The sequence below is a fragment of the Eumetopias jubatus genome, unplaced genomic scaffold (genome assembly GCF_037043125.1).
Source record: "Eumetopias jubatus isolate StellerSeaLion01/CBP00866 unplaced genomic scaffold, mEumJub1_p1.0 scaffold_16, whole genome shotgun sequence".
Classification (NCBI taxonomy): Eukaryota; Metazoa; Chordata; class Mammalia; order Carnivora; family Otariidae; genus Eumetopias; species Eumetopias jubatus.
Genome location: NW_028274822.1, coordinates 4,300,001 through 4,323,090, shown reverse-complemented (window position 1 = coordinate 4,323,090; position 23,090 = coordinate 4,300,001). Strand labels below are relative to the sequence as shown.

General features: G+C 41.4%; 1 protein-coding gene across 1 annotated transcript in view; it reads left to right on the top strand.

The window, feature by feature from the left end:
- ZNF407 (zinc finger protein 407) overlaps nucleotides 1-23,090 on the top strand; it is a 443,038-nt gene that overhangs the window by 152,586 nt on the left and 267,362 nt on the right. Inside the window, exon 4 of the mRNA XM_028102875.2 lies at nucleotides 9,433-9,507. Within this exon, the coding sequence (XP_027958676.1) occupies nucleotides 9,433-9,507 (75 nt within the window). The remainder of the gene's footprint in view (nucleotides 1-9,432; nucleotides 9,508-23,090) is intronic.

The following is a 23,090-nucleotide window of genomic DNA, read 5'->3' as shown; positions in this document are numbered from 1 at the left end:
TATTGATGCATAATATTCTCATATAATCATGCCATTGCTCCTGAGCATTGAGGATATTTTTATTTTTTAGGTGGAGTACAGCTTTTTTGCCTTTTTTTTCAGATGTTTTCTCGAGGGTATATTCCAGAAATCGGGATAACTGGCTCAGATGACTATTGAAAACAAATATTTGCTTGTTTAAGGCTTGGTGCTTTATTCAGTTCGGTGAGGAATCATAAAATGTTTATGAGCTGAGGTGCAGTATGAACCTACTTATGGAAAGATTATGTGATGGTGGTATATGGGGTGAATTGTGATGGAGAGCACCTTGACGCCCTAGCATTCCGATAAGATGGTTTGCTCTAGTGTAATTATACCAGTGAAAGAGAAGTATGCAATGTCTTGGTAGGGAACAATTGTGAAGAAACAGCTGATTTATGAACCTGAGGATGTGATTATTGAATTGGGAAGGTGGTACAGGTGTTAGAATTAGGGAAATTTGGAGACACCATTCGTGAGGGAAGATCATGACTGAGGGTCAGACATGTTTTAAGGTGTTGTTAGTTCAGAGAAGAAAAAATGCCCCAGGAAAAGCCATGGGTGCAGATATGTCTTTTAGAGTCATCCACAAAGAGGTTATGCATGACCCCCAGGAAATGAATTACAGCTTTGAAATAAGAATGAAAATGTCACCCTTTGGAGGTAAGAGGAAGAAGAAGAGTTGGCGGTAGTGAGAAGCAGGGAGTATTCAGGGATGGTTTAGAACCTGTGCAAAGAAGCATATGCTGTTAGAGACTTAAGAAAGTAGTAGTGAACAGGACATGTGTGCTTTGAGGGTGCAGAAAAAGAATTGTTTGAACAGAAAACTTTGCTTCTATAGATAAAATGTGTTTTTCTTTAATACAAAGACATATTTGTATGCCACTTGGAAACCTACTATATAGTATTGTAGCATAATGGAAAGATACAATCAATTATTGTAATGAAAACTCATTACCAAGAGTTGCGATCCTCTGTGTATGTTTCCTTTCCTTGTCACCAGGAAGTATGCACACCGTATTTGTGTGTGTGTGTGTGTTTATTCACTTATTTCCTAGCTTTGTGCACCGAAAGGGCTTTGATTCAGTGGTATCCCAATAGCAGCCATCATAGTTAGCACCTAGATCTTGCTATGTAAATACCACTCCTTACGGTAAGAAACTAGGGCTGATTCCCAGGTCTGCAGCAGGGAGGGTGCCTGGTGAGCTTAGAACATCTTCTGCTACGAAATAAGGAAATGCTCAAACACTGAGGAATGATGTCAAAAGGACATAGTAGACAGCTTTAAAGGGTCTCCATTGGCCAATTTGGGGACAGTTTGAGAATTATAAGGCATAATTATGCTAATTGATTATAAAACATGACATAAAAGTGAAAATCCAAGAGTCCATTTAAAATTTTTGAAAGGGAACAAGGGAGAGAGCATGAGACAGATGGGTAAATGGTGAAGTTCTTTGTAGAAGAATGTCATTCTGATAAATGTAGGCGGAACGATAGAATGAGAACATTATCATTTTGCAACCCTCATTATAATAATCGAGATAGGTAAGACTCATTAGTGAACACTCAAGCCATTGGGAGAAGGTTGTTCGGGAAGAAGATGGTTGAGTGTCAGCTAATAGAATCCACCTGCATTCCTTGGCTAGTGGCCCATTTCGTCCATGTTCAGGGCCAACAGCAGAGCCAGCAACATAGCCTCTCTCTGGCCCCGCTCTCATAGTCACATCTTCTTCTCCGACCCCTTTCTTCTGTCTTCCTCTTCCACCTTTAAGGACACTTGTGTTTACATGGATCCAGGATAATTTTCCAATGTAGAAGTCAGCTGATTAGCAACCTTAATTTAATTTGCCACCTTTATTCCCTTCCGCTTTGTATCCTAACAGATTTTGGAGATTAGGATGTGGACGTCTTTCAGGGGCCATTGCTCCTATGATGTGGAATCATGAGGAGAAATACACACTTACGGCAATATGAAAATCTATAAGTCATCTATCTTTTTATACTGTCCCATTAAAAACTGAAATGAACATGTAAAACTATAGTATAAAAGTAGTCTTCATTTACAGTCACTTTCAGAATGGTAATACCTTATTAATCATAAAAAAGACATATTAAGCAAAATGGCAAAAATTTCCATATATATTTTTAATGACAAGTGACATTTGCTCCAAATGTCAAATCACATTATTGATAATATATTGTTGTATATCTAGAACCTGTGTGGGGAAATGGACTGTGATCGTTCTTTGGAGAATCATTATTTAATATCCTGTGTATACTTTTTTGTCCACTATACAGGGTTTATTGCGTTCATAGAATGTTGCTTATAAATATGTACAGTGATGAAAATTAAGTTGCCTAGCTTACACCGATTTTGTGCTCACTGCAAATTAGATGACTTTGGTTGATCACTGCTGTTGATCTTAGAGCAAGGGGGAAACTTTTCAAATTCCCATTTGTGGTACTGAGAAGTTTTAGTGCACCATCAAGCCCTATTTTAAAATAATATATGTCTTGTTTCTTCCTGATCATGCGGACATGACCTCTTTAGGTGTCTGTTCCACCCCCTGGATTTTAAACCCCATGAATGTGTAGATTGCATTTTGTTCCTCTTAGTCCACTGAGGCCCTCGTTCGTTGCTTGGTGTTCTGTATGTGCTAGTTCCCGGCCACTGAATGACAGCTGTGGGGTGGGCCCAGTACTATATAATGCATCTTTGTTTTCTCGTTTTTACAACTTTCTGAGGTATTATTATCCCCACACTACACATCGGGAAGGAGAGGATCAGTGTGATTCAAAAAGAGAGGAGCAGCATCACCCACATGGTCAGTGGCGGAGTTAGCGTCTGGTCCCGCTGCCTATGGCGGAACCCGTGCCTTAGAAAGAGTACACCCGGGCACGTTCCTGTCTCCATGTCAGCGTTCCCCAGACTCCAGAGCAGCACTTTCTATATGTGTCCCGAAGATGCAGGTCTGAGATGTACATTGGTTTTTGTGACAAATATTTAGTGGTCCACGAAGTTGAGAGAGTGAGCTGTGTACATCTCCCCTCCCTCTCTTGGGTCTCGGTGCTCAGGAACTGCTTCCCACTGGGAAGCCCGTGGGCTCTCACTCTTCTAACCCAGTGTTGCCCCAGTTTTGACTTCAGCCCTGCCCTCCATCCCTCCCCTTTTGGTAATATCCCTATTAACATCCTGCAGAGCAGTCATCTATAGGGTATTTGGCAAATGTTGAGAATCTGGATAAAAGGTAAAGTTTTGGGCATGACTTGTAAGACCCTTCATGATTTAGAACTCTGCTGTTTTTTTTCTTTGTTATCTCAGACTTGTACCTAATTCTCTAGCAGTCTTTCTTGACCTTTCTGTGTTATTTCACTCCCCACTGCATGTCCTGTTTCATGGGCTTGGAATCTGCGCCCATGAACCAGTTTAACCGTTCTGCTCCCAGGCCTCCCTGGAACCTTGGAGAGGCTCCTGCTGTCTGCGGCCTCTGCTTGCCACCTCGGTGATGGCCCCTAACGCTCTTGATCATTGTTCACTGCTCTCCTGTCTGTTCTTTGCTTAGGCCTGAGTGCTGTTTGCTTTTGGGTCCCCAGTGCTTGCTGATGGTATTAAAACGTGAACCTTTTAATTAGTGTTTGAATCGAATCCCTTTGAATTGCACTGTAGTTCTTAAGAACGTGGTGTTCCTAAGCAGACTGATAGTGTGGCAGGCAGCTCCTCTTCCTGCTAACCTGGCGCCTGATTCCAGAGGTAAAATGTTGGGGGTGGTGTTTATGTCTTGAACCTTTGAGCCTAGGGTGGGTAAGAGCTAAAAGTGGTAACGATTTATATAATGTTAAGAATGTGTGAGTCACTACGCTCTCTACTGTGCAAACAATAATCATGTTATCCTCATCACACCCTTATTAGGTAGGAACAGTTACTAACACCCCATTTGATATACGAGGAAACCAAAGGCACTTCATTAAATAACACGTCTGAGCTTACACGGTGAATTCATGCTAGGCCAGCGATCGACAGCAAGCATTTTAGGTCCAGAGTCATGTCTTAGTGGCAGTGCTGTGAGGGCTTAACTCTGGGCACCACCTGTGAGGTGGCCCTCTGTAGTGTCTGCTGCATCTTTGGTGGCACCTGCAGGATTGATAGGAAACCTGGGTTGTTTACCTTTTAGGAAAGCGAGGGCCTTTGTGAGGGGTGCAGTGCAGAGAGAGGTGACAGGATTGGGGGGTCCGTGGTGGACCTTGGAGACTCAGAACACCAGTGAAGTCCTGGAGAAGGAGCAAGGGGTGCGGGGATGCGGTATTACATGTAGGTTTCCTTTCTTAGGGGACTCTAGCGTTTAGAATATGTGTATAAATGCTAGGAAAATACCAAATATTAGTTTCCTTTAAAGAAATACTAAAGTTTAGAATTTTTACTCATTTAAGCCTTTCTTTCTTTCTCCTAGTTAGTTAAAATTATTATTTTTAATCCAGAGACTTACCGCTCAAAGTCACACTGTAAAGGAGGAACAAACCAGGCCTTGGGTTTGTGGCCATTTGGAAGTGTGTGACCATTCATTATTCTCTGCTTGCTTGTTGCTGCGTTTGGTTTTAGAGTGCTCTGTTTCTGCCGCCCAACTCCCCCTGCCCTTCTTGGAGACTGAGAGAAATACAATGTAAATGAGTCAGCGTGAGTGCTTGCTTACATCTCAGGCTGCTGACTTTCAGGTAGGTAGGTGTTTTTGTTTGAAGTGGTGGATTTGTCAGATTCTGCATCTTGAGCTTTGAGGTCATCTTATGTACGTCAACTGAAATCTTCTTAAAGCTGTTATGTGTGTTGATTAAGGTGTTAACTTGTCCAATGGAGCGGAGGCTTTTGTAGTTGACATCCTTAAACTTTTTTTTTTTCCTGGCTGTAACGAGATCCCTGGCACGATATGTACATTTACATATATATTCACACACATACATACATGCATAGAGAAGCACATCTGTGTATCAGTAGCATGATGAATGTTAGCTATCATTCATTCATCTGTCCTTACCTGCTCCTCATGCTGTGTTGTGTTTCCAGTGTTTCTTCAGTTCTTATAAAATTCCTGTGAAGCACTGCTTTCCTGCCCTTTCCACCCAGGGGCTTGCAACTCAGAGGAGGTACTCAGTGTTCTCAAAGTTAGTCTAGGCTTAGCAGGCCACCAGGCCAGGGGCCACCTTTCCATCCCCCCCGCGCCCCCTCCCCGTGCTCGCTGTACTTGCCTGGGGGCTACTGCGAGCTAGGCAGCCTTGCTCTGCTCACCTCAGCGTGCGGAGCTCACTCACCAGCGTTTGTTGGGTCCGCCACCATGGGCTCTGATGCCAGCTCCCTGTGCTTGTGGGGGTTTGTTTTTTAAGTTTTATGCTTCTTCAGCAGTGACTGAAAACTGTCGGTTATGTTACTGTTTGGCTCACTCAGCATTCCTCTGGGTAAAGCCCGCGTTCCAACAAGCAGTTTGGGAGGTGTGGCATGGGTGTGGAGGGACCGGTGGGAGGGCTGGGTGGAGGGCTCTGGGTCCCTCAGTAAGACCTAATGAGTAAGTCCATGTGCTCGCCTCATAGTCCTGAATCAACATGTCTTACGGATTCTTGTTAGCTTCCTGTGTTGTCGTGTTTGGCTTGTGACTGCCTACAAGCAAATGCAGTTCTCTCTCCTGTGACCCATGTGGCCTACACTGACCTGATCCTCAGACGTTTGCAAGTAGCTGGATATTCTATCCTACAGGCCGGTCTTTGAGGAACATTTGCCCTTCTTAGAGAGACGAGGGCCACAGAAATAATAACATAGCAGAAACTCAAGAAACATACTGCTCTTGCTTCTCCTCTTTGCTCGAGGTCTGGAGAAACAGGCTGTGCACACCTGACGTTTGGCCCCTGCATTGAACGCCTGACGTGCACGTGTGCGTTAGGGAATGCTGGTGTGCTGTGGTTCTTGGTTTCTGTTGCTTTCCACATCTCCTTCCCTGTAATCGTAGCATTGTCTCTTATTTACTTAGGTAGATCCGTCAGATAATCTCTCATGACTCTCAAGTGGAAATAATTCTGCAGTGATAAAACCTAAGGGACTAAAGGAAGAGGTTCTGATGAGATAGATCATGTAGGAGAAATTAGTTTAAAATTAGAAGTTAAAATATGAAATGTTTGTCCTGAAAAGTAGAAATCTATAGCTAGAATGTAAATGTTATTACTCTGCTGTGCTTTTGACACCAAAAACAATTTTAAGTGATGCTATTTTAGGCAATTCTAGATACTTGGAAATCAATCATATTTAAAAAACACTATTTTTTATGATTTCAAGGTGTTCCTTCAGATTGTCAGGCATTTGCAGATGGAGAGTCTCAGAGAATATGTTCTAGCATGGATCTCGCCCTTGATGGCAAGACCAGAGGTTGGCCTCTTGTTAAGTGCCTCTGTCAGAGTCGGCCCCCCGCCCTCTCCCCAGTCTGGTCCCTCTGGCTGCTGGGAGCCACACGGCGGGGCGTCAGCCCCTGGGCCTGCAGTGCCTTGGCTCCCCGCGGGGCCAGCCCCTGAGGTTGTTGCTCACACCAACACCAGCCCCGCCCTGCCCTGTCCTCCCTAACCTCCCACTGCCTCTGCCTCTGAGAGCAGGCCCCGCTCACGGGCTCAGCCCCAGCGGTCCTGGCTGCCCTGCCTTCTGTGGCCCGCGCCGTCCCCGGCCCAGCCCCTTGCCCCCTTCACGCACACGCCGCCCTCCGGAGCCGTCCGGTGTAAAATGTTGATTCTGTCCTGACACTTCAGATCTTCCTTCTTGTTTTGTCTTGTCTTTTGTTTTGTTTTGTTTTGTTTTTCTCCTAGTACTTATCACACCATTTAAGATGCTGTATGTTTTACTTTTTGTTCTTATCTGTTTCCCTCGCTAGTTTCTACGTTTTCTGAGGCAGGCACTCTAGTTTTGTCACTGTGCTCTGCAGTGTGTCCAGGTGCTTGTCTTGGTGCATGCCCGTGTGACCAGCGGTGTCCTTGCAGGGCTGTGGCGGGGTTGGTAATGCTTCATCCCGCCGAGAAGCTGCACATTACAGAATGAAAGCTCCATAAAGGCACAGCTCTGTCTGATTGTACACATTAGTGACACACATAGTGAGTGACCAGTAAATGTGCAGAAACACAATGAATGTACACGGGCATAAGTATTCATCAGGAGCAAGGCGTTTCGATTGTATAGCTTGTCAAATTTGGGACTATTTTTGTCTTATTTCTGCTGATGTATAGATTATAAAATTTCCAAAGCAATTATTATGTTAAAAATATTAAAGCAATACTATGATGAAGACAGTGAGAGGTAGACTACATTCAGTAATCAGAAATTGCTGGCAATATTATGTTCAGATTGGTAAGATGATTTTAGTCATGCTTTTAATTGAGGATGACATTGAGACTTTGATGCTACTTGTACTTATGTAGACCAAATTTAAAGACTTTCATACTTACTTTAAGTCAGATTTTAGATGAATGAACATTTTGCATTTCAGTATAATTGAACTGTATTTTAGTATTACAAATTTTCCCCATAATAATAAAAAATTGTTATTCCTGCAAATAGTCTACAGACAGTCAGCAGGTGATTTAAGGGTTATATTAGGTAGAAGCTTTCCCTCTCTGTGTGCTTTAGTTTGTTCCCCTGTGCAGTGTATTATTTTTGTTTCAATTCTTAAAGCTTACACATTTTAATTAATAGAAGTTTTTTCTTTTAGGAACTGCACTTTGGTTCTAAGCCCACATCTCTTAATTTATACTTGGTCGTGTAAATAAGCTGTGCTTTGCAACTTTGGGTTCTTAACCTTTGCACTTTGCTATTAGCTTTATGTTTTTTTAATTATAAGAAAATAGAGGACAGTAGGGAAGTTATGACTTATTGTTTTCCTGCATTCTTTTTTTAAGGAAATGTTATTTTGTCCAAATCAAGCAGAAACAAATATAGAATATCTTGTACTGTATTTTTGCTAAGCCTTTAATATCATCACAGTTTGATTCTTTACATGTAATCATTATTTTTCCATTTTAATGATTGATAGTGTGCTCAGTTATTTATAGTGTCAAGCGTGTATTGTCCGTAGTTATTACCTAATATATAAAAAAGAATGAATGATGCCGTTTTCAGCATATACAAATACATTATTTGAATAATGAAGTCACAGTCATTTAAAAAATACAAATATATTATTTTAGCCTCGAAACTGAGGTTCCCTAATACTATAGGAAAAGAACCAAAATAGACCAGACATGAAAAAAAAGAAGAAAAAAGAGGCACTCACCTTTTTAGACATGGTTTCTGTCGTAGCGTTTGGCATGTCTCTTCCATAAGGCCATAATACTTTACAGTCTTACGTTGCCTGTTTGTGCAAACATGTCCAGATGAATTCAGTGTTTAATGTTAAGAATCTTATAACATGCCAATTTGATTTGTAGCCCTTCATATCATAGAATGCTAATTAAAATCATATTTTTGCATATGTCATGCCTTTCATGTACATATGCAAATAGATTCTGTTGCCTTTCAGCTATTGGTAATTAACTTTATGAAGGACAGCTGTAATACATAATTAACAAAAATGTTTGCAAGCCCTTTTACACTGAAAGTTATAACATTAAATTTTTTTTTCTTATCAAGAGAACCACTTTAGTCTGATGCTTCTGAATGAGACCTAAATTGTTTAAATAATCACACTATGTAATTAAATTGTTGTTGTACTGTGTTCAGAAGGAGACTGGTGTTCCATGGACTGGCTGCTGATTCCTGTCCATTCCATATTTATGTCCTCAAAATTGAATTAAGTAAGCTGATTTGTGTATAAAATAAGATAGCGTGTCAGGTAATACTATTTGTTTTAGTTATTGATATCTTCTTGGCACTTAAGTACTTTTTTTTTTGCATGTGCCACAGACACAGTAAACACTTATATCATTTTTAAAAACCTCTTTTCAAATTATTACCATGTTTTCAAGAAAGCTTCATGGAGGCTATTTATTTTCTCTTTTATAGTCCCTTAAATATTTCATAAAATGACATTTTCTCAAACTCCTTCCCTGACTGAAGTATGGGATCAACTAGGGGGCAGTGAGGGTTATGTCGAGGCATCGCTTTGTCTCTCTTAAGACAGGGAAGGCAGTGACTGAGCTACAGTCACCATTTCTGCCCCTGTTCGCACACTCGAGTAAGAAAATGAACCAGTTAATTTAAATACAGTTATTTCTTTCGGTTTTCAGGTATCACAGTACGTTTGATCTGTAGGCAAGCTTCTTGTTTACCAGGAATGTCGCTCTAATGTTCATTTTCATATTACATCTGTATATAATCGCCTGTTTTTAAGTATTTTGTGGACATATTTTTAGCAGAGAGTCATGTTTTAGTTCTATAATTACTGTTATTTCTTTCTTTAGGGTTGCTTTTGTAATGAAGAAGCACTTAAATACGCATCTACTAGGCAAACATGGAGTTGGCACCCCAAAAGAAAGGTAATTTTTGCTCATTTTAAAAAAATTTAACAAATACATTTATATTTGCATTTTAGGCTTTGCTTAATGAGGTGACTTCTAGAATTTTTATCAAGTCAGTTCATCATGTTTTGCGTTTGTGGTACTCTGTTGTTGAATGTGATATTTCATACCATTCTCCCACAAAAATTTAATGTCATTTTAATTTTAGAAATTTGGATCTAAAAGTATTTGAAAAGATTTGAGGGACTTTGAATTTGTGAAATTGTGGAATAACCTTGAAACAGTAGAAAAGTTTATTTAGGAGACGATTGACCTCTGCACATGTGTTTGAATGAACTAAAATAATTATATAAAAGTAAACTTTGTCTATTTTTTCCTGCATTTTTATTTTGAAGTTTTAAAATAGTATTTTCGAATTCTTACTGTAGAATTAAACATTGCTGATACTAAAAAAGAAATACATCTTGTGTCATCCCCAAAATAATACTCTAGTTGCCATGTCATGAAAAATAACACTACAATTATTATGTCATCAACTGCCAGGCTTTCTTTTTTCCTGCTACTGTATCATAATTAGCTTCATCACATAGACTTAATTATATTAGGTGAGCAGAAATATAGCAATGTCAGCTATCAAGTGAGTATGGCTACTTCTAAAATTTTTGAATCTCTAAGATGTATAGCTCACTCAGAGCTAGTGAAAATTCCTCTATCCTTCCTTCAAAGATATAGTATATTTCCTCCCAATCCTCTATGATGGTATCGGAAACTCTCTAGACACTCCCAGAAACTTTTGGTTTTTAATACTTTTTTAAGATGTCAGTAATGATGCAGTTCGTTCTACGAGTCTGCAGCCTAGGACCTCCTAGAACCTCTTCCTTATTTGTAAATGTTTAATTGCCTTTCTAAAAAATTTAAAATGCTCTTACCAATATTTTCTGTGGTTACAAGCAATTTGACTTGACCCTTCTATTGAAGTCATATTGTTTTCTTTAGTGTTTTAGTTTGGACATGACTACGGTGTCAAAATATTGAGTGTTACGTATGCCTACTCTTTATCTTTTGATTTCTGATACTTCTCTTTGTGGCATTATATTTAATTTGAGCCAAACTGTATGTGTTGAGCATATCCTGAATGCATAATTCTTGAAATTCAACAAATTCTGTATTACTTACATTATGATTTGGAACTTGTTGCAGTTATGTTTCATGAGTGTATAAGGAAGTGGAAACAGAACATTTGTATGCACTCTGTTTTTGTTACTTTTACATGCATTATCTCAGTTAATCACTCTGTGATGTTATTAGCAGTGCATTATTATTCCAGGTTTTTAGATCTAAGGGTTGGGATTAAGGAATATGCAATAATTTATTCAGTGTCTTATAATTAATGAATATTAGAATTGTTATTTTTCAGACTCTAATCCCATTCTCCTTCCTTCTACTGATTATCTCACACTGAGAATCTTTACATACAGTTACGTAGGGATTTTGTTCCCCAAATAAGTTTTGAATGAAAACAGTCTAGATCAGATGATTAGTAAAAAGAAAATATCTCCCTACTGTAACTCAGATGTGTCATTTTGCTTTTTATTTAGACATTCATAAAGGTTAAATAAGTGTTCATATCACCTTATACTAATGAAAACTTCACCACCATATACATATTTTTATCCTCCAAGCACTGAAATACAATAGGCACCTCCTGTATATTATGATAGGAGATTGAAGATTCCAGATGTACTGTTTGGTTTCCATTACCTTTTCTGTATACTCCAGGAACACTTGCTTGTTTCCGCTCGTTTCAGCCCCTGACACCTTCAGGGAGGCTACACAGAGGCAAGAGAGAGATAGCATGTCTTTCTTCCCTTTGAGGCGTGGTAAGCTTTTTCTCTGGCATTGACACGGTTTTGGTTCTAAAATTGGGAAAGGAACCTCAAGTGGGAAGGCACACCCCGTCTCCTGGGTCCTGACCCCCTCGTAGTCCAGACTGTTGAGTTCCTCTCAACTGGACATCTTCCATTGAATTGTTGTTTCTATTAAGACTTCTGTGTTTCAGAACACTTCTCATTTAGGACACCTGTCTCACTGCACAGAAATAGTCAGAAGGTCTGGACCCTGTGGCAGCATCCTTTCCCAGTAGACCCGTGGAGCTGGGGAGAGTCGCATTCAAGTAGCAAAGTCTAGCATAGTTAGTGCCAAAGGGCTCCCATTCCACCTTCCTCCCTGCCTTGGAAAGGGAATTGATGCCTTTTAATGGTTTTAGCAAACAAAGAAACTCTTTATCAGCATGTTGAACCGTCACTTTGGGCATAACTGTTCTCTAAATTAAGTTAAACATTTTTTTCTTACCTATTTAAAACATTAATGCCTTGGTTATAATTTTGCAAGCTTGCTGTATTTTAATTTTTCCAGGGCAAAATAATCAGCTTACTTTTTTATGTTTTAAATTTGATTCTCCCCTCTTCTGCATTGCATATTATAGCAAATAGTAATAGAAGTTAGCCAAATAGGCTGTGACAATTAAATTAATAATGCATTTTGTTTGCAAGTATTTAGGCCTTGTACTTTGACTGATATATGCAAAAATGATAATTTATTACAAGCAAATTCATATACTTGCACTATAGTTTGATGAACCAGTAAATTTTGTCAGCATGATTGTCATTAGCAACAGAAAGCTAGATAATTTCAAATATATATGTTTTGACTTCATGAACACCTGAAGTGATGGCTTGTGTAAGAACAAGTTTTTTTTTTTGTCCCTAAATTTGCATGAACTTATTTTAAGGTAGTAAATACACCACTGTATTTCTGAAGTCTTGTACACTTAAATATAAAGAACTAAATACAGGCACATTCGATTTACATTCCAAAATAATAAACTCCAATTAATTTGCAAGTTCATTCTAAAGTATTTCCTATTTTAGGTAAGTAATTCTGTTTGTAATATAGCAAGCCAAAGTATCTTTATGACTCTTTGAGTTTGCTAATAGTAATCTAGAAAACGAGCCTATGCACAATTACAACTGAAACAGCCATATAAGTTTATCTCATGTGGAAGCCAGGTGCATATTATAATAGAAAGGGATGGAATGCCTGGTTTAGTGTTTGGAAGTCAGCTGGGCTTTGAGCGACTGTAAATAGGAGGAGGGGAAGGGGCTCCCTGGGAATCTGAGTTTGTGGTATCCAGGCGCCAGTAGAAGTTAGCTGCCCTGAGAGCCTCTCAGGAAGGCTCTTACGCCCCCCCCAACCACTTATACCAGTAGAGATTTCAAGTTGGATCCATGCATCAGAGAGTCTAAGAGCTAAATAATTTCATGATCCACCGAAATGTACCTGTTTTTTCAAGTTATTAATGAATGAAAGTATTTCTTCAGTGAATCAATTTTGGAGGCATCTATTCAGGTTATAAGGTTCAGACCAGTGCATTATTGTCCACATGGGGGGTTGTTTAGGCCCTGGGGGAGGGTCAGGCTGATCAGTGCTTTTGTTCAGGTAAGTGGCTTTTCCCCAGGCCTCCTTCAGATTTTAATTGATGCTGGCTATATCCCCTTTTACTAGATGCTTGGTACTTGTGGTTAGCCATCTCCCTTTTCATGGCACCTTTGGTCTTACTGATAAGTCAAGTCTTTCCCCCCACATGTTTCTGTGTACACGTGTCACCAGGACTAACTATGGGTGGAAGTACTGGCAGCTCTCATACCTGCTTCTCTTTTGCTCTGAGCCTCTGGGACCACACAGGACATCCTGTAGGACTTTGGGGTCATCCTTGTCTCCTTTCCTTTCTCTCTTTTCTCAGAAATGTTTATATGTTAGATATGAAGTCATCACTGTTCTTTTCAGTTTAGATGGAAACATCACCCTTTTCCTTGAAACATGAAAGTATCCCAAACCCAGACATTCCTAGAGAAAGCATATAGATGTGCATGTGCAGTAGTTTGGGTTATTAGAAACTTAGGTTACTTTTATTTATTTATTTATTTATTTTTGAGGATTTTTTTTATCTGAGAGAGAGTGAGCCAGAGAGAGCATGAGCAGGGGGGAGGAGCAGAGGGAGAGGGGAAAAGACTCTCTGCTGAGCTGAGCAGGAAGCCAGATGCCAGGCTTGATCCCAGGACCCTGGGATCTTGACCTGAGCTGAAGGCAGCAGCTTAACCTACTGAGCCACCCAGGTGCCCCAAAAACTTAGGGTACTTTTAAATGAGAGAATAATACATTTTATAAAAACTCTGAATGACATTTATTTAAAGTTATCGTCACTTGATTGTCCATTTGAAAGAAATAAGTTCCTTTGGCTAAGTTGTCATAATTGCATGCATTTTCTTTATTAAAGGGTCATCATCAGGGCGCCTGAGTGATTCAGTGGGTTAAGCCTCTGACTCTCGTTCTCAGCTCAGGTCTTGATCTCAGGGTCCTGAGTTCAAGCCCCAGGTTGGGCTCCACTCTGGGCACTGGGATGGAGCCTACTTAAAAAACAAAACAAAAAGGTTCATTATCTTCCTCAGTGTTTATTCCTTGTGAATTTCTGTATGGTAAACACTGTTTTCTGTTCTACCACTGAAATGGGTAGCACATTCTCATGGATGCACTGAGATCCTTTACTCTGTGTTTATGAGCATCATGTGATCTCTGTGGAGTGATTTTGTAAAACTTCTCAGGTCATTTCTGTCTGCTGGCCTCAGGCTCGCTCTCACCGTTACTCACCCCCTGTGTATTGTCTCCCTCTCATTTCTTCTCTTACTCTAGTGGCTGGAAGATTTTTTTTTCTTTATTTAGGAAAAATAAAGTGTTTAAGGGCTCTTCTCTGCTTTAAAAACTATATATTTATACCAGATATAACTCTCTTGAGCCCAAATGGAGGAAAACATGTCTTCTTTCCATCTCGGCTCGCTTACTTTAATGAGTGGGAGGTTGTCATATTTTGACGTTCTAGTATTGCCTGAGCTCAGAACTCTCTTTCTTCTGTCTTTTCCCATTTCTCCGTCTGCAGACAGTGTCCAGTGTAGAATTAGTATCCTGTGATCATTTGCCATGGTTTTATTGTGCACAAGTAGGATTGAACAGACATATAGCCCTAAGTAATCACTTCTACATGGAAAGATAGATAGAAGTCACATCAATTCATCTAAACCCAAGGTTATTTATTATTTTTAGAAAATTTCCTTTTATATTTTACTGACTTAAACTGACAGTTTATTAAGGTACATACAGAGATAAGTATATATTTTCCATGAAAGATATCTTGTCAGTGTCTGGGAAATATTTCTCAGTTAAATGGGTAATTTAGATGTTCTATGATAGCTTCATGCCAAATGGTTTCTTACTGAAATGGGTATTTTCTAACTTTGACTTGATGAATTTTCCTGGTGGAAGTTAACAAAGGGGTCAGTGGTCTAGAAGGTCGGGTTCTCAGATCCTCATAGTTGTTTGAAGTTTCCAACTTACTTTTTGGGGAGGTATTTGGACCTAGTTAGAGATAATTCTCATGGCTCATCCCCAAGGGAATGGAAATCGCTCTTCTCAGGCTCATGCCTTTGTCAGGCTCCACAGTGTCCACGAAGCTGTGGCGGCCCTGCTCCTCCTTCCGCTGAGGATTCAGAAGCTCCGTGGAGAGTCTGGATTCTGCACGTGTGTCTGATTGTTGACTGTCCTACATGCATGTCCCTTCTTCTCCCTTCCTGACGTGCTGTCACTGGTACCCTTTAGGTAGCACTGTGGCTAGAGAGCCCCTTTCCTTCACTGCTTTGCTCTTGTTTTCTTCCTCCAATAAAATGGACGTCTTAGTTTTTGTGGTAATGACTTACATTTAAGGATGTTTTAAGAACCTTATAAAACCTTATAAATTCCTATTTTTATTATTAAGTTAGTTCTCAGGTTGCTGCTTGTGAAAATATGTCCGATCTTCCTTGTGAGACTCAGGGCCAATTTATTTCTGGTCATGGTTCCAGGAAAGGTTGTGCCTCTCTGAAACAGCTTGTCATTTTGGTTTTAAGTACCAGCAAATCCCATAGATAATTGAGTTTTCCTCTTTATGTTTACTGCTGGGAAGCTCAGTGCCAGAATTACAGTTCATCTCTAGACAGTGGGCTTCATGGTACGCATTTTATTTACTACTGTTACTTCGTGTCTCATCATTTTTTTCCCTTAGGGCAGATTCCCATTTTATGTAAGCACTATGTTGTAACCACCTCACATAAATCAGTGCTTCCATAATTCAAGGGAAGTTTTGCATTGTGAGTTTTTGTAAAGTAGGGTCAGTATTTGTGAGCACATATGCCTTCAGCTGTTTGGTTTTGGGGCAATGTGTTTAGTATCGTGAAGTCCTATTATGGGACTTTGTAGAAATTGTCCTTGCCCTATGGTATGAAAACTTAGTGTACTTAGTAAGTACTCCTTGTACTACTTCTAATGGTGCTTTTTGTTTCTCAAGATTATTTATTTTGAAGACTGCTTGCTGCTCAAGTTTGCTGAGCAGACGTAGTTAGTAGGTACTCCGCAGGGAAAGAAGTGGGGATTGCTTGCCTTTCATATCAGACATCCTCTCTAGCTTGGTCAGAAATAAGTGCTGCTCTTGGTACATCATGGTTATGTTGATCAAATACCATATTTACTACTTTAAAGGAAATTCTCACATTGGTAGCAGAAGAATTTTAAGTGTTAATGAGATACATATATATATGTATATATATATTTGTTACGGAAATGTAAGATTGTTTTCTACTCTTTCTAAACTTTATTCTTTAATTTTAAGCCAGCATGTTGAGCATTCATCTCTGCATTTAATTCTTGGGCATTTAAAAAACATGAGTATTGTACTCTGACTGGTGACCATTTCCTAAACAATGCGTAGTCTGTGGATCTTTAGTTCTTCACCTTATACCACTCTCCCCCAGCCCTGTGCCCAAGGTCACTCCAGGCACATGGGAAGTGAACATGCCAGGCTCGCCCACACCTCGCAGAGGGCCCCTTACTGTGTTCTGCTGGGAAGGCTCTGACTGCAGGTTACATTTAAAATGTAGCCCTGCAAAAAGGTCTTTCCAGACCATCCGTCCTAAAATAACACCTCTCCCAGACATTCTCTGGAACAGCACCCAGCTGTCTTTCCATCAGAGTCTTCTACCTGGTAGAATTCTGTTTGCCTTTATGTGTGTTTTGGCTCTCTGTCCTGACCGCAGCCCGTCAGCTCCAAATCTGAGGGGCATGACAGCAGAGGCTGCTTCGTCTTTAAACAGCAGCACCGTCTGAACCGTGGAGCACAGTAGGAACTGTAGCAGTGAGTGTTCACTGCAGGAGTAAGCCAGTGAGTGGATGAGATGCCTTTGTCAGCGACTCCCATAATAACCCTTATGCAAGACTGTTTCCTCTCCTAAAACTTTCCTTTGTACTGTTGTGTAGCTCTTCCCTTTCTTCCTACACATTATGGACACCAATCTCTTCTAAAAACAAAAATCATATAATACTCAGGGATTATGGGAAGAGTTAGAATGAGCCTGGGAAACTGGGTTGGAATCAGGCTGAAAAGAACCTGGAGTCAAGGGGCAGTTACCTTGGACTCTGTCCATAAGAGGAAGCACGTGAAGTCAGAGCTCTTGGAATTATGCATCCGTCAGTGTGGAGTTCAGGCCCCAGGTAGAGAGTGTGGGCGAGTGGGTTAGCATCGTCATAGCAGCAGGTACTGCTGAGCACTGTCTCCCGTCCCTGGCTTGCTGCCGGGACCCTTCCCTTGTTCCAGCTCCAGTGTCCTTCACCTGAATCATGCTGCAGAGCCACCCTGCAAATCAGCTTTTAATTGTCTATTTGATTTTGTTAGACACATTCTTTTCCCAACTCCATAACCCATTTTCTTCCTTTCTTGATACTTTTGCTCTCCCCCAGCCCCTGCTGTGTGCACTCCGAGAGCATCCCATCTCCTGCTTCCCAGTCCAGATATTTTCTGTTTCCAGTCTCAGCCTGAGGCCCCTGTCCTTTATGAGTCCCTTTTCATTCATTCCATCTCTGATTGGCCTTGTTTTTCACCACATTCCTATGAACATTGGTGAATAAAGGGTAGATATGTGTATGGTTAGGAATTTTTCTAACCCCCACTTCTGGCTCCCAAAAAAAAAGAAACCCAAAAGACTATGATAATACTGCATACATTATAATTATGTCATCTAGTGCTAGTTCAGTGAGTTATTAGACCAGAGATGTATGGGTTAGTACAATGACGTCTGCTTTATTCTGTGGCCTCCTCTTACTCCCATATAGAAATTCACAACTGAACCCTGTGGGGATGTGAACTGTCTATACCTTTTTTAGTGTGAATGTTTGAATTGCTTTTGTATTGCTGTGCTTTAGTTTTTTGCTACGCTTTAGTTTAGTAATTCAATCATATCTTGGATATAAGAATATCTTCTGTTTTAACCTTTTTTAAGGTCAATGAATAAGTGATTCCAAATACGATCAAATATGTTAAATGTTCAGAATATAGGTGTTTCTCCCTGGCAGGCATCTAGAATATTTTTGGCTATTCTCTTCTTTTATTTCACTTAAATTACTTTTAGAACATTGGGGCTTATACATCTGGACTCTGACTAAAATATGCCTTAAGCTCTTATCTTTAATTCCCAGTCAGTGCCAGAATTAAAAGAACAAAGGCCTATATGTTCACTGCAGCCTTCAATTATGCTTAATTACCAACTTTGATACAGTTTCATTATACAGTACTGACTTTTTGTGAGAGGTTCTTTATATTCATGATGTCTTGGTAGTTGCTTATAAAAGTCCAAGATTAAAATTTTTCCTGTGCAATTTTCAGGAAACTTATAATCTTTCTGAAGTAATTTTTATAAAGTTGGATCAAAGCAAATTTGATCGACCATTTTAACAGATGAGAAACAAGATGTCTACATTTCATTACACTCCAGAGCTCCCATAGGAAAAATCAAGGGTTCACATAGGTTACTCTCTAAGATCTTCCCCCCCATTTCTTGGTCCTGGGGTCACTTGTATAATGTTGTGAGCTTAAAAAACAAAGGGCCTCTCCACTGGTGCTACGGCTCTCCCATCCTTAGTGTTGACAGGATTTTCTCCTGTGATGTGCCGTATGAGACATACTGGTCCCGTAGTAATCCTAGTGTTCTTCCGAAGCACTGGTTTTCATTTCAGCCAATCCTTTATTCCCTTTCAGAAGAATCATGATTTCGTTTGATGCTGACTAAAATGTTAGCACCTCCTAAGATTGAATCATATACGTTAACGCTTAGGTTGAAAACCATCAGATATTAGTAGTTTCATAGGAGTCAATCTAATTTTATTTTGAGTTGTTTCTAGCATGTGATCTCAATATAGAGATCTGCTTTGCAGAGAAAGAGTCAGTTCCGTTGAGTTCTAATGTAATTCCAGTTCTTTCTTGCTTTATGGATGCTTTCCTAGACCTAGTATGGTACAGTAAGTGTGATAGAGGAGTTGAGTCAAGGTAGCATGAACAATGTGAGCGCACTGTGTGTGCTGTTCCCACCCACCCTGGTGCTGGAAGCCATGGCTCCGTGTCCTCTGTATGGGTCAGCATGGATTGTCCTTTCAAACAAGGTCCAGATTTTGTCTCTGTAAATCCTGCTCTACATTTTCATTCTCTATGGTCACATCTTCCCACCGAGGTCAGTGTACTACTTAATTCATTCTACATTATTTTCCTTTTAAAATAGGTGGTATAGGCCCTATTTCCCCACTAGATAATTTCTTGAGGGCATGGTTGGTGACTTTCTTTCTCTGTTAGTTTTTCAGAGGGTGATTGACACTCAGTGACTATGGATGGATGTAAGATACTAAAGTCTTCATTGAAATTTTTCTTTCTTAAGATGGACTTTTTCTTTGTTGGTCTAATATAGTCACACTATGAGAAGGGTATTACAGACTAACAGAGTTTTGTGTCCCTATAGATGGTCCTGCCTCTTAGTGTAACAAGCTCAGGTGCATTCTTCTGAGTCACTGTGCCTTTCCACCTCATCTCTGATGCTGAGCATGACACCTATTTTCAGTTCTCAGGGCTTATGGTGAAGTGAGCATGAATTTGTAGTTGTACAAATATAAAAAATCATAATCTGTATGCATAGCATTTTTAAAAAATTCTTGTTTTTAGGTGAAAATGTATTAAAGCAGCTTTCAGTTGCTAATGTCTAAATAATATCTGTACCCCCTTTTCCATGCTTACCTGATTAAGCAAATGATTATGGGAAACAGCAGGTTCAGCAGAACATACATATGAAAGTTTTTATTGAAATTAAACCCCAATTTTTTGCATATTAATTACAACTGATAATTTTCTTTTCCATTCTCACGGCATTCAAAATGTCTTTGTCTCATTTCATATTTATAATTAAGTAATATGGATTGCCATATATTATCAGCAAATAGGAAGTGGCAGACTTATTGCTGGCTATGAAGTACTTAAAAATATATGGTTTGGTTTTTTAAAAAAAATATATTACTTATATGATTACCAGATTTTGAAGATGAGGAAAAATTTTAACCAAATAATTACCCCAGTGTTTATTATCTTGTTATTAGTACTTGTAATAATGGTTTCTGAACGTATTTCAAAGCTTCAGTGAATTTTTGAGTTTTCTCTTTTGCTTAAACAAAGGAAAAAAAAAGTACATAGAAGATAGCCTTATAAAACCAAAGAAAGAAGCAGGGCTGCGCCATCTGAACCTGGAGGAGGGCCCCAGTGACCCCATCCGTGATGGGGCATCTTCTCTGCATCTCAGGGAAGCTGTGGGCTCCTCGTCAGAGTAAAGAAGATCTCTTTATATACGCAGAGCTCTGTTCCTTGTCCGGTAGGCCATGGCCTCTTAGGGCTTCAGCATTCATGACACCGCGGATGCCTGAGTGGTCAGCCGTAATTTCGGTTGCTCCGGGCGGTCTGCTGCGACGCGGACGCGCCCCGCGGACCCTGGGGCCCAGCTGCCCAGTCGGCCGCCGCGCAGGCCCGGCCGTGCCGTCGTGGCGCGGCGCCGTGCGCGCGTTCTCCCTCCGCTCCGCCTCGGGGGCCTCTCGGGAAGTGCTTAAAGCCGGAGCGGATGAGTCAGGTGGCTTCGGCTGTTGGGCGCTGATGAAGAAAATAAGGAAGGAAGGAGAAAAACGTCTAAGAAAGTAATCATTCCCGGCTGGAAATCCGAGGTGGGGACAGATGGAGATCCGGGCGTGACGTCGCGCTCCCGGCTTCGGGCGGGCGCCAGGCCTTCCCGGGGCGGCCGGGGGCTCGGGCTCGGGGGGCGCCCGCGATCACCGAACGTGGGTTTTGGCCCGTTCTGCGCCCCGAGGGCTCTGTGGTAAGCCGGTCCTTTCCCACATTCAGTCGCCCCCGCCCGCCGCCACGTGCTCGCGGCGCAGCAGACGGAGGGGGTGCCGAGGCCGCACTCGGGGCGCCTCAGCCGCTGCGCGGCCGCCTTCGGCTCGGCTCGGGGCCCCGGAGGCCCGGGGTCGAGCCCCGCGTCGCGCTCCGCGCCCGGCGGCAGGCGGCTTCGCCCTCGGACCCTCGTCCCTCTCGTGCTCTCTGTCTCCCTCAAATAAATAAGTAAAATCTTTAAAAAAAAACCAAAAACTTGTCCTGAGTCCTCTGGCTGGAGAAGGAAGTGCTCCACTGAGTGAAGGAGAAGACTTCACTGGATGCTGGAGAGAGGGCTCTCTTCCTGGTAGTGCTACTAGTGGGAGACGCCAGAGTTTGAACAAAAATGTCGTTTGTTCGAAAATCATTAGTCTTTGAAAATTTATCTGAAATATCAGTGTGAACTGCTAATTCATATCAGTCCTTAATTCATTTTTATTATGAGAGAAGTTTGATTTGGAAATCTTCGGAAGCATTTCACTTTGTAGCAGGAGGTTACAGTGGAGGGACCCTCCGTGTTGTGCGGAAGCAGTTTTTTTTTTTTTAAAGATTTTATTTATTTATTTGAGAGAGAGAATGAGAGAGAGTGAGAGAGAGAGAGAGCACATGAGAGGGGGCAGGGTCAGAGGGAGAAGCAGACTCCCCGCCGAGCAGGGAGCCCGAGGCGGGACTCGATCCCGCGACTCCAGGATCCTGACCTGAGCCGAAGGCAGTCGCCTAACCGACGGAGCCACCCAGGCGCCCGGAAGCAGTTTCTTCAGGGCGCAGAGGTCCCCAGGGAAGGGCCCTGAAGGCAGCTCGCGTCCCTCACAGACGGTCCCTGCGCAGACACACAGCGCGGTTTCCGGCGGCCGCGCCTGACCGCACTTGCCAGGAGTCCTGCCGAGGCCCCGGCGGGGTCTGAGGACGAGGCCTGGTGAGCTCTGTCCCGGGAGGCCGAGGCGCCGCAAGCCCGGGGTGGGCCTTGTGAATTTCAGTCGGAAACGGCTTCCTTCTGCAGCGCGGGTTGTAACCGGCTGTGCGCCGCCTCCCGTGGCCTTCTCACAGACGCCGCCCGCGTTCCATCGGCCCTCTGTGCCGCACCGGGGAGGTCCGAGGGCTCTGCTGAGCGGCGCCAGCGCAGCCTCCATGTGCCGCCCAGCGTGCTGTGTGCTGGTGGACGCCGTGCGCCCTCGCCCTTTGGGTTGTGGGGACTTAGGTTGATGTCGCTACAGCCCTGGCGTTCCGAGTTGGAGTGCAGAGTTAATTTATTTTCCTTATTGGAAGGATTCGTAGCTTTATTAATGAATTTGGACTGTACTTATAGAATCCCTAAGATACTAAAGGGGTCACGGAATTTTTTTAAAATAATTTACCAGCTTTTATGAAGGGTGGTATATTCTATAGGGCTTTCTAAAGGTCTCAGTTCATATGCCTTGCAAATGTCAGTGGCTTGCTATATTTAATTTGTCCGAACACCAGGTAGCTTATTGCAGAATTAGCTTATTGCGGAATAATAACAGAATTTTGGATTTTAAAGGGAACCTTACCTTTCACAGATGTGAATGTAGTTTCAGAGAGACTTGCCCTAGATCATCTGGTTGTTCAAAATCTTGACAATTCAGAAGAAGTCTGTGTCCACAAATTTTGTAAATTTCCTTGCATCCTTTCTTGGTGAAGAACTACGATTCCATCGTTCTTTGGTAAAGGTATGCTCTTTCGTGGCTGATCTTTTGACGGCCTCGCGTAGAATGCTTACTAGCTTCTCAGCACTTTTAATCTCAGTAACTGCTGGCAAATTAGGTACAACTTAGTGTATTTACGAAACGTAATCCTCCCTCCCCCCTTTTAAGGTGCTTATTCATGAAATAGAATATTAAAAAAAGAGAAAAGCCTGAGTGTATTTGTTTAAATGAACAAGACGTGTTTGTTTTTAGTCTGAAGCATATTGCTGTAAAACTTTTATAGTGATGCTATTTGCAGAAATTACAGGCTTACTTTGTTTCTTTCGATGATGGCATCATTTTTGTTAGCATTTGTTGGCATATAAAATATAAAGCATGATTTTTTTGAGAATATTACACAATGGAAAGGTATATCAACTGAACAAAGATGCAGTTTTCTTCACTTAGCAGGAGGGAAGGTGTGGGAGTGCATTTCAGACTGGGGCTGACGGCAAGTCAGCTTGCACGTGTAACACACATTGGAGGCCAATGAATTCAGCTGCTTGTGGTATCATCAGTCATATCAT